General features: G+C 42.6%; 1 protein-coding gene across 1 annotated transcript in view; it reads right to left on the bottom strand.

Annotated features, from left to right (window-relative positions):
* Positions 1 to 3676: 3676 nt before the first annotated feature.
* LOC128348305 (solute carrier organic anion transporter family member 4C1-like) overlaps positions 3677 to 15366 on the bottom strand; it is a 56133-nt gene continuing 44443 nt past the window's right edge. Inside the window, exons 10-13 of the mRNA XM_053304154.1 lie at positions 12825 to 13006; positions 10331 to 10395; positions 9051 to 9188; positions 3677 to 7137 (exon numbers count right to left, since the gene is read on the bottom strand). Of these exons, the coding sequence (XP_053160129.1) occupies positions 7001 to 7137; positions 9051 to 9188; positions 10331 to 10395; positions 12825 to 13006 (522 nt within the window). The 3' untranslated portion in view covers positions 3677 to 7000. The remainder of the gene's footprint in view (positions 7138 to 9050; positions 9189 to 10330; positions 10396 to 12824; positions 13007 to 15366) is intronic.

Genomic DNA, 15366 nt, shown 5'->3' on the forward strand with positions numbered 1-15366 from the left:
GTACTGGATACCATAGCAGTCCTCTCCATGTTGCTGCCCTGCATATAGCATCCAGTGGAACCTCTTGGAGGAAAGCAGTGGGAGTCACCATGGCCCTTGTTGAATGGGACTGGAGGGTCTGAGGTGAAGTCTTATTTGAAAGGGTATATGCCAGCTTAATTGCAGAAGTGATCTAAGCCAAGAGGCATTAGCAGGAGACTTGCTTCCCCTTGTTTGATCCTGCAAAGAACACATAGAGGGCTGTGGCTTGTCTGAAGGAGTGTGTTTGGTGGAGAAAGAAGAATAATGCATGTTAAACATCGAGGCTGTGCCTGGGCCATTCCTCCTCAGAGGATGGCATGGGGGAAAACACTGGTAGAAAAATGTCTTGCGAAGCATGGTATTGGGGAACAGCTTTGTGTAAATATGTAGCATCTAAATGGAGGAGTACCTTGTCCGGTTGGAAGGGTCTGCTCCAAGGGGATGGAGGTTTGCTACTAGGTGGGCCGACATGATAGCTAAGAATGCAGTCTTGAAGGTAAGGTATATCAGAGGACATGTGGCCATGGGTTTGAATGGCTTACATATCAGCAGACTAGCTTCAAATGGGGGGGGAGTCTAGGAGTCGGAGGGAACATGTAGATCAATCCTTTGAAAAAATATTTAACATAGTTATTTTAACTATGGGGTCCACAGAGAATATGTGAACATGTGTGGTGAAGGCTGAGATAGCAGTTAAATGAGCTTTCAACAAGGCAATAGACAACCCCAATTTCTTCAGGTATGACAGGTAAGAAAGTACAAACTCAACTGAAACTGCTTCGGGACTAACCCACTTTGAGTTGGCGAAATTCATAAAGTGTTTCCATTTTGTTGTGTAGGAAGGAAGATCTTGTGGAAGGCTTCTGGGATGCTTTGGTGACATTTAGGATTTCTTGTTCCTGTATTCCTGGAGGGACCCCTGAGCCCGGGAGGCTGCTTGCAGCCTCCCGGTTGGGGGGTCTACTCATCTGTCGCTGTGCACTGTGGTGACACACGAGCAATGAAATGGAGTTGAGCATTCACTCAATTAACCTCATTTAAAGGGAGGGTGTTTTAGGCAGGCTAGCACCTTGGGAGCACCGGGTTTGCCCATGAGCCCGATCGTTCCCACAATCCACAGAAAGTGGGCTAAGCTCCCTTAGCCCGCTTTCTGTTGATCATGGGAATAGCCTCAATGAGTGTGTCATGCCATGCAGCCCTGGTAATTTGAGAAATGCAGTTGAAGACTACCTGTTGCATAGATCCATTTCCAAAGAAGTACAACTTTCTCCCATCTTGGTCTGCTGGAGTGAACAGCAGTTTTTGCTTGGTGCCCTGTTGAGAAGATTTCACTAGGATGGAATTGGTTTAGGTGTTTAAATAAGTAAGGGGCATTATTATGATGGACCCTGTATAAATTCCCCAATATTTTGGAAATTGGGTGGATCAAAGCAGGTTTTCCGCACATGCCTTTCACAACTTCTGAGACTGTGGGCAAGAGAGATAAGGATACTTGAGTTGTGGTCATGGACTGAATAAGGTCCAATAAAGTCTTTTGTTTCCTGTGTGGCTTGCTGGGTTTTGAGACCTTAAGAAGACACCATCCAGAGAACTTGCATTTTAGGTGGTATAGAAATATGTTAAACAAACAAACAAACAAGCAAGCAAACAAACCAACCTTTGAATTTGGTCTCAATACAGGCAATAGTCATCAGCAGGGGGAGTTGTCTTATCATCCCCCATCAAATTACTCAAATGGGTGGAGTCTGGAGGGTGTTCTAATTCCATTTGTACTGAAGGTTTCTTCATCTCATATTATCCTGCTGGAACTTCCGATGGTGTGGCATTATTGCCTGATGAGTGCAATTCTAGTGTGGCCTGAACTGGAGTCAGTTTCTGTTTGGGACAGATATCTTTTCTCTTTAGTTTTGGGTTCCATTTGGAACTCTGATCCATTTTGCTTTTGATTGCAACAGATGTGGAGGTCTTAGTAGCGTGACTAGATGGCAGTGACCTTGACATAGAGTGGGATTGGTAACATCTGGGACTGTTTCTATAATGAGTTGCTTTTCCAGTCATCAGGTCCCCAGTAGCTGTACACCTGAAATGATACAAACTGAATTTTGTCTCAACCAGCATGTATTCCACTCTGGGTTTATGGAATTCCATGTTGTAGTGATCAGGGCAGATATCTGTATTCCAGAGAATACTGACATCTCATCTGCTCCCAGTATTTCATGGGGCATCTTCTATCATAGTCTCTGACGCATCTCTATCCCCCTAGGGGAATTCAGCTCATCAGAGTGCCATGATTCCTGGTCCGGATCTGGCTCAGGTTCCCAATCTGGCAGCATCAGGAATCAGGACTCCATTCCCCTTCCATGTCGACATCAAAGTTGGGGGGCACCTCCTTGTCTGAGCCTTATGGAGGGGGGTGTAGCCACCAATACTGTTGCCATCTTAGGATTCTGGGGTGGTGGACGGCTTTTCTTTCTTTAACTTGCCCTGGTTCCAAGAAAGCCCTTATTTTCTTTTGAGGCTGCAGACCATGCCCCGAGGCCAACCAGGCTGTTTTTGGTACTGACTGGGTCGCTTGCTCCCTTGATAGCAGTAGCAAAAGGCCCAGTTTGGGTAGAGGCAGGGTAATCTAGGATGGGCATTAAAGAGTCCAACTGCTCCATGCTTATAGAGCTAGTAAGATGCTCTTTAATGCCAAGGTGGATGGGCTTGTCTTGCAGGATATAATTAGTGCATAGAGACCTTTCCCAAAGGAGAGCACAGTCTTGAGGCTCAATTTCTGCAGGCCTGCTTAGTAAAGGCCAGGCAGAATTTACACTGATCAACTCTCTACACCTCTCCGAAACAAGCGAGGCACTCCAAGTGGGTATCCAAGGAGGGGAGTTTTCCAGAGCATAATTTGCAGTGTTTAGAAGTGAATCTAGCAGCCATAGGCTGCATTGGACGAGGAAGAAGGAGGACACGGGGGGGGGGGCGGGACTGGAGGAATTAAAAACACTAACAGAGATTAATATTTTCTGATTAGGTCAGAAAAATACTGATAGAGCCGGGCATACAATACTGATAGTGCCTAAAGTACGGCTATAAGGAGGCAGGGTTACTGCCAAAATCACATCTAAGTTCTAGAAAGTTCTGAGATGTGATATGTGCATGCACAGACCTCCCTAGTGTGAATGACAATCAGACCACTAGAAAGAACACCAAGACCGCATCCTGTGTGGAATGAGCAGGAGAGGGAGGGAAGAGGGAGAGAAGGTGAAGGTGTCTGCTTGTACTGAAAAATAGTTAGCATTTCTAGACATTAAAAAAAATAGCTTGAGCTCTAGTAAGTGGAGGTACCTAATATTTCCACACACATTTCCTTCACCTCATTTGGCAACAGCCTCATCAATTATTATCCCATGAGAGAAAGACCAAAGCAAGGTGGAGACATAAGATAAGCGAGGTGGAGACATAAGGATTTGAGGGAATTATTGCACTGACATCCTGAGTCTCTGTATGAAGTCAGATAAAGGAAGTGTAGTTTCCCCAAGAAGGGATACAGCTGGTGCACCAGCACCTTATCTTTTTACACCTTGGAATCAACATTGTAACAGATACAAATCTTAGAAGATAATCAATAAATCTACAGAACTCACAATATTTTAAACACTACTACTACATTTAAAAAATGTTTATTTCATTTCATATATTTAAATATAATCTATTTGAACAAAATAAAATGTGTAAATCATTTACATTTTGCTGACTCTCTAAAATAAATATTTTTATTTAAAATACTATTTAAAGCCATTGAATGTAATAGGAATGCAATCTTTTCAAGATATTTGCATAGTTGTGTTCTTTTTAAAAATACATTCACTGATATGACAAATGTGCAAAAATCTGGCACTGAGCAGCAACATAGAAATGCATATTGGTAGATTGCAAAGGTTAAAAACTTAATGATCACACAGAGCCTAAACACTCCGACTCTGTCTGCTTGTACTGAAAAATAGTTAGCATTTCTAGACATTAAAAAAAAATAGCTTGACATGCTTTTTGGGATGAAATCTTCAAATTAATGGCTGACATGATGAGGAAAATTACTCAAAGCAGTCACATTGGAATTAAAAGGAGAAGTTAGACTTTGCCTAACTTGTCCATTTAATTTCAATGAGATTACTTTGAGTTATTTTCCTCACCATGTCAGTCATTGTTTGCAAGCCTGCACCAGATGTGCTTTAGCTCATTGATTTCTACAAAAAAGATGTGTATAACTGAGCAAAGAATTGCAGTCAACTGGTTGTAACTTAAGGACAAACAACATGTGACATTAAATGCATCAGTGTGTAGTTGCAGACTTAGGTTTACTCATTAGTAGCAGCCACATGGGGCTTTGAGTCAGATGGAGACTCCAGTGCAGAGGTAGGGAGTATATCCCTTTGCCTCTAAGCTCTTTTCCTGCCAAAAACTCCCCCTGCAGCTGCTATTTAACCACAAAAGTGTGATTGTTGCAAACTACTTCCAGGGTTGAATAGCCACTTCAAAGTAGCAGTTTTCAGTAAGAAAATAATGCAGAGATAAGGATTTAAATACTTCCTAGCTGCACTGATCCAAATTGCAGTTCTGCGTGGCTGCTTGTGAATTAATTAAGCCTTTACATGCTGATGCCTTGAACATCACAAGTAGGTTGGCGCTAAACGAAATGGATGTGCACCAGATCAATGAGAGGTACTGTATTCCTCACCAGTCTAAAGAGAGAACTTCAAAAGCAAACTACAATGTGCTGAAAAGGGCTGTTATGCAGATAAACAAATCACCTTTTAAACTACATGCATGTGCATGCATGGGCTTTTTGGATTGTGGTCAAAATCTTTAAGGCATTTTGTTTCACAGAAGTTCTTACACATCATTAATACAATTACTTGCATAAAATGACAAAAAAATTTTACCATTTCATTATATTTTGTAACATTTCTAAAATTGTCAACAGCTTATGTGTTTTAGTATAATAATCCAACATACAAATATAAACCATGGACATTGAGGACACTGTTTTTTTACCCTGTGGATGTCTTTGCAGTATAAAGGCACATACAGTAATGTTATTTAGTTTGCACTGAACATTGAGAGAAGAGGTTATGATTCATTTATAAATTGTTTGCTTTTAAGCCATCAAAATGTTATATCCAAACAGCAAAACTTTTGAACTGAATGAGCTTGTAAAGAAGGAGCAGGAACATATGCTTATCCATGAGCTTAGTCTGTGTGTCCTATATCCTAGCTCATGCACACTTTCTGTATGATGATCTTAGGCTGGCATGATGTAGGGATTACTCAGAGTAGTCCCTTTGTAATCAAAAGGGCAAGTTATGCCTAAACTGTCCTTTTATTTTCAGTGGGACTACTTGGAGTTATTTTTATCTTGCCAGCCATTCACTCAGCACCCTTCTACTGCTGAGAATCCCCCAGATCAGAAAATTAATAACTTTCTGATATACTTGTAAGAGCAGGCAAGCAACCCCCTCTAAGCACACCAATCTCTCTGCTAACTCAGATAACACTGTTTGTGACATTTTTTGCACAACAAGGTGCTTTGTAAATATGCTGTAAGTTGTCCCATCTCACTTTTAAAAGAAACAGTAGGGAGATAGAGGAAAGGTAGAAGTCAAGCCTGCAACTATCCTAGTTTTTATGAACATGTTTCATTTGAAGCCTACAAGTCTCAATTCTGTGGTGCTTATACTTAGTATGTTCATATTACGGAGAATCTGCAGTCTGGTGGATGCTGAGATTGACATGTGAATGCAAGTGGCCAATTAGCTCAAAATCAAGGCAAAAAGGAGGAGATGAAAATATGAATAATTTATAAACTAAAAACTCAGTCAGGTCAACCTGTGAGTTATGTAAACATTAAGCTGTATTTATTGTTTGAGAAACAGAGTTCAGAACTTACAGTACTTTGAGCTTATGGTTTGCTAGCTACTGTTGCATATTTTGCTAATTCATAGAAAATGTGAGAATCTTAAACAAGTGAAATTAATCCTTGAGGCTGTTCACACAAGCAGTCATGCCTGGGTTTGCCTGTGTGAAGCGCTGGGATCAGACAGGCTGAGCACATAGAGTTGGGCTCCTAGAGCGCCTGACTCAGGGGGGAATCCTCCAATGCACCATGCTCGTCACATGGTGCATTGTGGGATATCCAGAGGCCAGGCATCCTTCCTCTGTGCTGCTACACTGCTCGCTGCATTGTCACTTGTCTGAGTGTGGCAAGCAGGGCTTAAAGCTGGATCATGTGGGGGAAGGCAAGAGTAATCCTGCCTCCCCGCCACCTGCCCCATCCCTCCCTGTCCCCAAGAGGTAGTATGCACAACCTCCTTAAGTAGCTAATCCCCTCCAGATCATTGAAGTCCATTGACAAATCCAGTTTAAACATTCCGGAGCACGTGGGCGGCTAGTGGAATTGTGACTCCATCTAATCACATGGAGCCACTAACAGCATGAATCAATGCTTCTCCATGGAGTCTGTATATGTGGCTGTCGTGATTTTCGCAATAGCAGTAACCATAAGTAGTCATTTCACAATAAGTGCCTTCATGTGTTCCCCACAGTGTCATGAGCTTGTTGGTGGCCCATGCACTCCTACGGCCAACTGCATAGGGCGCCACCGAGAGCCAGAACCAGAAACAGAATTAAATGAGGCTCCTCAGCTCAGTCTATGCTTGACCAGGTGATCAGAGAGGTTAAAAAAGGACTAGTTCACATTCTGCAATGTTCCATGTAATTTTGCCTGATGAAAACTGGTTTCACATGCCTGAAATAAACCAGCTGTATTTTTGCATTAAAAACATTAACTGGGTGCTTAAGAAGTGCTCTAGTGCTGGTATCATTCATACTCATTGAGTACAGCTGCAATGCCAGATATTATGACAAGATTTTTTAAAGCCACCCCTTGAGTACTACAAGTTTCTCTGAAAGTGTTAGCTAATTGTCCATCATATTACAAATATACAGAAGTTTCTGTCTCATCTTTCTTCTCTGAAGTTGCAATCTTCTCTGCACTTTGAGTTGGTGGAGGATTATATAAGAAAAATGCTGCAACATTAAATAAAATGGAAATTACTTTGGCAGTTGCACCTGTAAAAGAGAAGAGGGAGATTTTTATTTGATTGTTTATTATATTGACAGAGCACTTTTATCTTTAAAAGAAAACCTTGAAGCAGTTCATAAGAACATAATTAAGAATTCAAATTCAAATATCAGTTTAACCCATAAACATACCCTGGCTGACATCCTGGCTAATGTTGTGAGCATGCTTCAAACAACAGTGCACACTAGTGCTCGTCCCACACCTCCAATGCACGGTTACTCTTGCACAAGAGTTCAGTTATTCTGGAGTTCTCCCCCCACTCCAGAAGCACTTTCTTACAGGAGAAACATGTCCTTGGCCCTCAGAGGTGTTTCTGCTCTAACAGAACACTTCTGGAGTGCAGGGAGAGCTCTGAAATAATTGTACTCTGGCACAAGAGCTCCCATCTTCAGAAGCATGGGGATTAGCACTGCATACATGCAGCATTAGTCAGAATATCCCCAAGAAAACACTGGCTAAAAGTAGGAATAGTAGCAGTAACAACATAATCTCAAAACACAAACAAGTGTGCCCTTATCTTTTAACCCCACCAATCAAAATTTGACCTCTGATTACAACTGGCCTACCAATTGACCCTCTAAGGTTTTGGCTTATCAATTAAACCAAATAAATGGAAGTTTCAAAATAATTAGGACTGCAAGATTTAATCTGTTTTCTCAGCAGATTAATCAAGATTTAATTAATTAATCAGTGTGGTCAGTTTTAATCAGTGAACTTAAATTTTGGGTGAGAAACAGAGCAACTTTAGGACTAATTTGGTTCTGGTGAGTTATGATAAGAAATATAAAAGAAATTATTAAAGAAGAAGAAATTAAATGTGGTCTTTCCTTATAGTAATTAATGATAAGTTTTTGTACATTGTACTGTACATTTATCTCACACTTCCTTGCATATCTAAAAATATGCCTATATTGAGATTTTGGTAATATTAAAATTGTTTTGAATTAATCAATTTAGACATTAAATCAACTAAGGCTGCATTCCTATGTGCACTTACGTGTAAAAAAGACACATTGGCTGGGCTAAAACATAGCACGGAAGCACGGGTCCAGTGGACTCGCGGATCCATACACCCCTCCCCCATCTGCATTCAGACATTGGGGAGAGGTGGAGGAGCTGACTATGTGGGCTTCCTTCTTGAAAGAAGGACAGCCTGCACAGCCAATCAGACCAGAGGGAGGGAGGAGCTTCCCCCCTCAGCTCCAGTCCTGTCAGGCCCAAACTGTGGTGCCAGCATTCGGATGTAGCACTGGCTTTGCAGTAATGGAGTCTGCACCAGCACAACTCCTCTCTGACTGAAGTTTCAGAGTGGAGTTTGGCGAGGGAAACTGCTGGTTGCTTCCCCCCACAAATTCCATTTCCCCTATTTCAAACTTTTGGATTAGGAAACCAGAGGTGAAAGACCTCTGGTTTCCTATTTTGGCTGAACTTGGCCATTGAATTCAGTGTGACCTACTTCTGAGGAAATATTCTTAGGATTGAGTTGCACAAGTTCTTTAATTCACTGACAGCTTTAAAAATTACACAAACAGTGCCTGCTAGTTTCCCACTTTCCTTCAGATGCCTCCATTAGATTGACTGTCTTCTATTTTTGACTCAGTGCATTTGGCACTGCCAAAATTCATCCTGAATTTTCATCATGTCATTCCGCTAGCTGTTGGGAAAGTCAGAATGCCCTTCCCGACCAATGAAAATCAGAAAGTTTTGAAGTTCTGAATTTGCATCCAGTCTGCTTAGAATACCGGACAAATGGAAATAAAAAGGTTAATAATTATAACAATAGGTTCACTGTGCCTCCCTCTGCTCTCATATTTCCATCCATTTGCAATGAAAATTTCCAGACCATTACCATGCTGTATATAGGGCACTGAATTATTTAATGCTAATGAGAGATACTTACTTAAACCAACTAACATATAGGCCATCATTCTGTTGTTATAGATCCAGCAAGATCCTCTATCTCCACATTTATCTATTGACCACAAAGTACATGTATAGTCTATTGCAACACCATACAAGATTGGTCCAGGAATAGTACCTATAAAAGATGAAGTGGTGCAAAATTAACTGACGATGCAACTCAGACAGTTGAGATCTTCCATTGTATCAATGGTGTTCAGCGATTTCAGTTGCACTATATGGGGAGGATTCAGGAGAGAGACACTTTCCCATTCTCTAGAAGCCCTCCCATTTCCTAATATAAAGCAATAAAGACCTCAGATTTTTATGCTGGCAGCCAGCACGAAACCTATGTGCTTTCACACTTTATACAAGAGAGCAAGAGTGAAAGAGAGTGAGCAGGGATGTAGCTATAATTGAGCTGATGGGTTCAAAGAATCCAGGCCCCTCAGTTACTGAGGAGCCCCTAGCTACCCAGGTTTGGTAGCTTTGTGTGCTCCCAATTTTCAGTTGTGTGGAAGCAAGGTAAGAGGAAAACCTGGATAGAAGCTGCCCAGGTTTTTCTCCTACCTTTCTTCCACACAACTGAAAACTGGGAGCACACACAGCTATCAAACCTGGGTAGAACACAGTTTTTTAATGTGGGAATTTATTTATTTATTTATTTAAAATATTTCTATACCACCCAAAACATGCATCTCTGAGGAATGACCTTACTGAAGAAAGACAGACAGACAGACAGACAGACAGACAGACAGACAGACAGTCTTAACAAGGATGGGTAATTTTAAAAAGATGTTTTTTTCTCCACCCACCTCATGAAGGTTCTCCTGCCTACAAGCTGTAGGAAGCACAAGTCTCCAGTACTAGGCTAGTTGGAGCCCTGGACAGGAGCAATTGGTTAAGGGCTGTGCATACACCACAACATTTTGTTGTGAACCCTATTAGTTTACTGATGCGTTATGCCTTTAAAGTTCATGTGACAATTTTCACTAAAGACAGATACAATGTGATACAATACTTGCACTGGAACAATCTTTTCTTTGACAAAGTTCTAACCAGCTATTTATTTATTAAAATATTCTTGAAATTAGTTATAGGTTGAAGAAAAACTAATGATGGCACACATCAAACATGATCCAACCATACTTTTTTCTCACAATCCACTCTGGAAAGGGAGAGATCAACATTTGCTTATGGCACACATTGATCTTTCACTTTCTGTGGTGGTCCCTGCAATTCTGACCATTGTTCATATTTAAGTAAAAATAAATGGCATACCTAAAATTCGTACAAACAGCATTTGAACACCCATAGCAAATGCACGATGCCTTTCTGGTACACACCTACAAATCAAAGTTAAAGTTGAAGGAAGTGTCAATATAACATTCCAGTCTGGTATTTCCTTTGTAATTTTAAATTCAATTTCTATTACTCTTTCCTCAGATTACAGAAAGAATATGCAACCTCTTAAAATATCAGGAAGCTAAAATTGTCTCTTGTAAACAAGATAATGAATTTTAATAACAAATCCATAAAAATTGTTTATGTTTACTTCCAGCTTTTAAGGGAGAAAAGTAAGGAAAGAAACTACGGAGATGAAATTGTGTTTAATGACTTTTACCATATCAAAGAAGACTTTGGCTTTTTTCACGATAGTTCAAAAAAAAACAGACATACAGGGCTGATTTGGACATCACGCAGAACCTTGGTTAAAGTCAAGCTCCATGTGACATCCTTCAGTTTCAGAAGGATGCACTCCCCACTCCCACTCTTGTGAGTCTACATCATCCTATCTAATGTAACATTGCTTTTAAATTTTATTTTATTTTAATTTTGTTCTAATGTGTGTTGTTTCATTGTGAACCACCCAGACATGAATTTTAGGCAGTATATAGGGGCATGCTAAATAAATAATAATAAATATCTACATTAGGATAAGCTGAGATTGGTTGTGACATCCGAACTGACTTATCTTGGCTTATTCTGACCTACTTAATTCAGAGAATCTGAGATCTGAACCTGAGGGCTGAAGTGAGTTTCAGAATGTAACACTCCAACTTTACAACAGTCATGATGAAGCACATGTGAGTTATCGCTTTTGGAATCTTCCCGATGGATCTACTGCACATGCACATTACCCATTAGTGTGAAGACACAACGAGGCTGTTCACACGAGCAGCCCTACCCAGGCTTGCACAGTCCTACCAGGGTAGGGCTGCTTATGTGGAGCACTGAGATAGGACCCGATCCCGGCGCTCCCCACCAGATTGCACAAGCATTTTCCCCAGGCTATTAACAAGGTAGAAGGATACAAGCATGCCCTTCTACCCCTGTACTCAGTCGTGTGTCTGCTTGGGCTTCCTGCCATAGAGTGCTGGCAGTGGGGAAATCCTCCAATGCACCACGATCCTCACACAGTACATTGTGGGATTTCTGGAGGCCAGGTTGCATTTCCCCAGCCTCCAGATGGCTGTGTGGCTGCCGGTAGCACGGCTCTTGTGGGCACTTGAGCCGTGTGGCCATAGGACAAAACAGGATCATCTGGAGAAAGTTAGGTGTCATCCTGCCTCCTCCCACCAGCCTCCCCACCTTGCTTACAAGGTCATGTGAACGACTTTTCTAGCTCACAACAAAAATCTAGTGGCAGCACAGAAACAAGGTGAGCAAAGGAGCCACTTCAGAGCACCTTTTACCCTCCCAAATTTCAAGCCAAAGGTTCTCACAGGTGAACTTTCAACTCAGTCCTATGATAAACTAAAACAACACAAGGCCACTAAATACTATGTGAAAAACCTGCCTGAAATATCAGCAATGCATGTTTTCAAAAGCTAGGCTATCACCACAAACTGAAATTTTCTACAAGGAAACTGGATATCGAACTTTTGTTCAGTTTTGTTTTCAGACACAATCCACAAACTAGAGAATTATGCAACTAATTTTTTAATTAATCACAGCAATTTCACTCCCTCCCCATACCAAAGGGCAGTTTTGAATCAAAACTGGTTTGTGATGTGGTATGGAGTGGGTGTGGGTGTGTGTGTGTGCATGTGTTCAGTTGTTCAAAGAAGAAAAGTCAAGAGTCTTGCTGGTATACACAATCATATCTTTAGGAACTCTCTGGGTTGTGGATAAACAACACTGCACAGAACTATATAACTATATTCATGCTGCTAGAGGGGCATTAATATGGTGTTTCTTGAACAGCAGCTCCACACACATGTGATATGGCAAACTGCTTGGAAAGTGAGAGGAATTTCAAAAGCAGAGTGTGGTATGGCATGGAGAGCATGCTGTTCAAAAGGAAAACATCAAAATTCCACTAGGCATGCCCAGACACTTGGACCACTCCTTCAGCAGTCCTTGTAGTCCTAGCCTATATTATTTTATCCTTTGTTGGAGCTACTTAAGAACTTTGCTCAACCATTTATAAATGTCAAAACAAATTTACTATCAGTTACATGTATACATATTTTGGTATATGACCATTCTACTTGAAAACATTTTAAAAGTCTGCTTAGGACTGTTGCGTAGTTCCTCCTCCCATTACAGATACCCTGGGGAGAAAATATTTCTTTAGAAATAAATCCATTTAAAATTGTAGCTAGCCCAACTATTCTCCCTTCTGCCCAAACCAAAATAACAGTTCTGTCCTGCCATGCAGTAGGGAAACAGAGTACTATCTATTTATCTATCTATCTAAATGAAAAACCATCAAGGAAATTCAGAACATTGTACAAGGCTCTCCAAATAACAGAAGCTGCTTAAACATTACCTGAAAATGGCCACAGTGGTTGGTGTAACTGCCATAAAAGTAGAAACAACAGCAAAAAAGAAGACACCAAGGAATACAGGTAGGGCTGAACACTTGGATGGACATTTCCCAACAGTGGCTCCCTGAGTGAGATTGGCAATCTGTATTTTTTCATTCACAATGCAGGAACAGTTGCTGTATGCCTAGAAATAGTGCATATAAAAAGATCAGTGTGACAAAATAAGTTATTGGGAGAAATAAAAATAAAATATCTACTATTAGATGCTGGATAGCAAAGTACTTAACCAGTTACAGTACAGAAAAAGGTACATGCAGCAAAATATAATTGTTTTAGCAATTCATACAGTTTCTTGGAGTACATACTAGTTCAGCTCTGTGACATGCAGCACCTAGCAACCAACTGTGGATGTAAATTCCTATCCATGTACCCAACGAGCTGGCCAAGGGGAAACCTGGAGGTGAGCCACTGCATCCACAACACCTGTGGCCAGGAGCTGGTACCCAAGCCCTGCCCCTCCTCCACCCCTTCCTAAGGAAGCTCAGAGCCAAGCCTGCACTGGGTCTGGTGGAGTGCTGACAGTTTGCTGAGGAAAGGGCCCAGGAAAGGACATATCCAGAGGGGCTGTAAGAGAATATGCCTGAGTTAAATCTGGAAAGCATGTGAGGTAGTGTGGACTCATACACATGCTCAGTAAATAGAGATGCTGCAAATCACCTGGCTTCCAGCATTCTTTTTGTATCCCAGGCCACCCTTTGACATGGAGCTGCCCCCTTGTGGGAAGGAAGAAATGACAGCATCTAGATCTGTAAAGTAAAGGTAAAGTGTGCCGTCGAGTCGGTGTCGACTCCTGGCGACCACAGAGCCCTGTGGTTGTCTTTGGTAGAATACAGGAGTGGTTTACCATTGCCTCCTCCCATGCAGTATGAGATGATGCCTTTCAGCATCTTCCTATATAGCTGCTGCCCGATATAGGTGTTTCCCATCGTCTAGAAAACATACCAGCGGGGATTCGAACCGGCAACCTCTGGCTTGGTAGTTAAGCCATCTGTATCAACCATGAAAACATGTCTCTGCATTAGGATCTTCCCTGCTGGATTGGGGTGAGGGTCTCTATGCACTGGTGGAGCTACCATAGTGCGAAAGTGTTCAAAGTGCACGGGCCTCTGCCTCCAAGGAGCCGCTGCCTCTCCTCCCCCTCCCCCCCACGCATTTCAAAGGCAGGCAGGCAGTACTTGTCTTGGGCATCCCCCACTCTCCACCTCCGCTGCAGGGCTGCCGCCCCCACCCATCCCATCTCTGATGATTACCATTTACCAACCCTCAGCGCCAGCCTAACTAGCTAAAATACAGGTGCCAAAGCAGCGCAGCCCAGGAGCGGCTCTTCCCTGCAGGAAAGAGCCGCTCCTGGGCTGCATTGCAAAAGCAGCGCTAATGAATATCTCGCCATCTGGTGTTCTCTGACTATTGTTCCCTGGCCTCCCGAGGCGAGAGGCAGAGAGCTGAGAGAGCCCAGGAGCTGCATGGGCGCTCTTGAGGCGGCGGAGCCACCAGAAAGCCCACAGCCTCAGGTCTCTCCCCTCCCGCCCTTGCGCGGGAATCGCCAGGCTGGGCGGGAACGAGGCTCCTGAAGGAAGGTTTTCTGATGTCGTGAGTCTTTTCCATGCTCAGAGAGCCGCAGCGAGGTGACCGCCGCCTGCTGCTCGCACAAACTGGGCGCAAAAGTTTTAAAGACGCTCAGCTGACATGCTCTTTGCTTCCGTGCCTTTTCCTTGAAGCTGGACAAGCACCAGCCAGAGGGCTCCAGCTTCGCGTGTGGAGGGGTGGTGGTGGTGGAAAACAGAGGAGCAGCGCCTGCCAGTCAGCAGGAAAGGATGGTTACTCGGACCAAGTAATGTCAACACGTAAGTTCCCTCTCAGCACTGCGCTTCTCGACTGGATGGGAAGGAACAAGCTCTCCTTTTCCTTTTCTTTCTCTCCCCCCCCTGCCCCCCTCAAGCCCTGTGAATGCCTTTCTGATGCCAGCCCCTTTAGCAGTTAAAGTTTAACTGTAACTGAAACTCCCGAATGGAGCCTCAAGGCTCCCTTCCTCAACAACTGAACTGACTCAGAAAAGATCAAAAAGGCTTGCTTGCATTCATTAAAATGTAGCACAGCCTAGGCAGGTTTTAGTAGAAAGCTTCCCTCTGCATCACAATTAACGTGGCATATACTGGTTTGCAATATGCATACTGGGGAAGCAGTGTGTGTGTACACACAAAGGGGGAAGAAGAACAAAAGTGACCGCTCTTTTTATCCGGGGATGATGAGGTCAGTTTGATTTTACTGACAACTATTGATGTATGTGGAGCAATTGCAGGGCAGTTCCCTGCATCTGCTGACACTTCGCAGGAAAAACAATTATGTTAACTGGCTAAAACATTAGTCCTTTTGCAAATCTTGGGGCTTAAGCACTTAACTTCAGCTAAGCTACTACTCACTGCCAGACCATGCCCCCAGCATCTGACATCAGAAGTGGGGGGCGGGGTTAGCGGGGGCGCCCGC

The sequence above is a fragment of the Hemicordylus capensis genome, chromosome 2, assembly GCF_027244095.1.
Source record: "Hemicordylus capensis ecotype Gifberg chromosome 2, rHemCap1.1.pri, whole genome shotgun sequence".
In the NCBI taxonomy this organism is placed as follows: Eukaryota; Metazoa; Chordata; class Lepidosauria; order Squamata; family Cordylidae; genus Hemicordylus; species Hemicordylus capensis.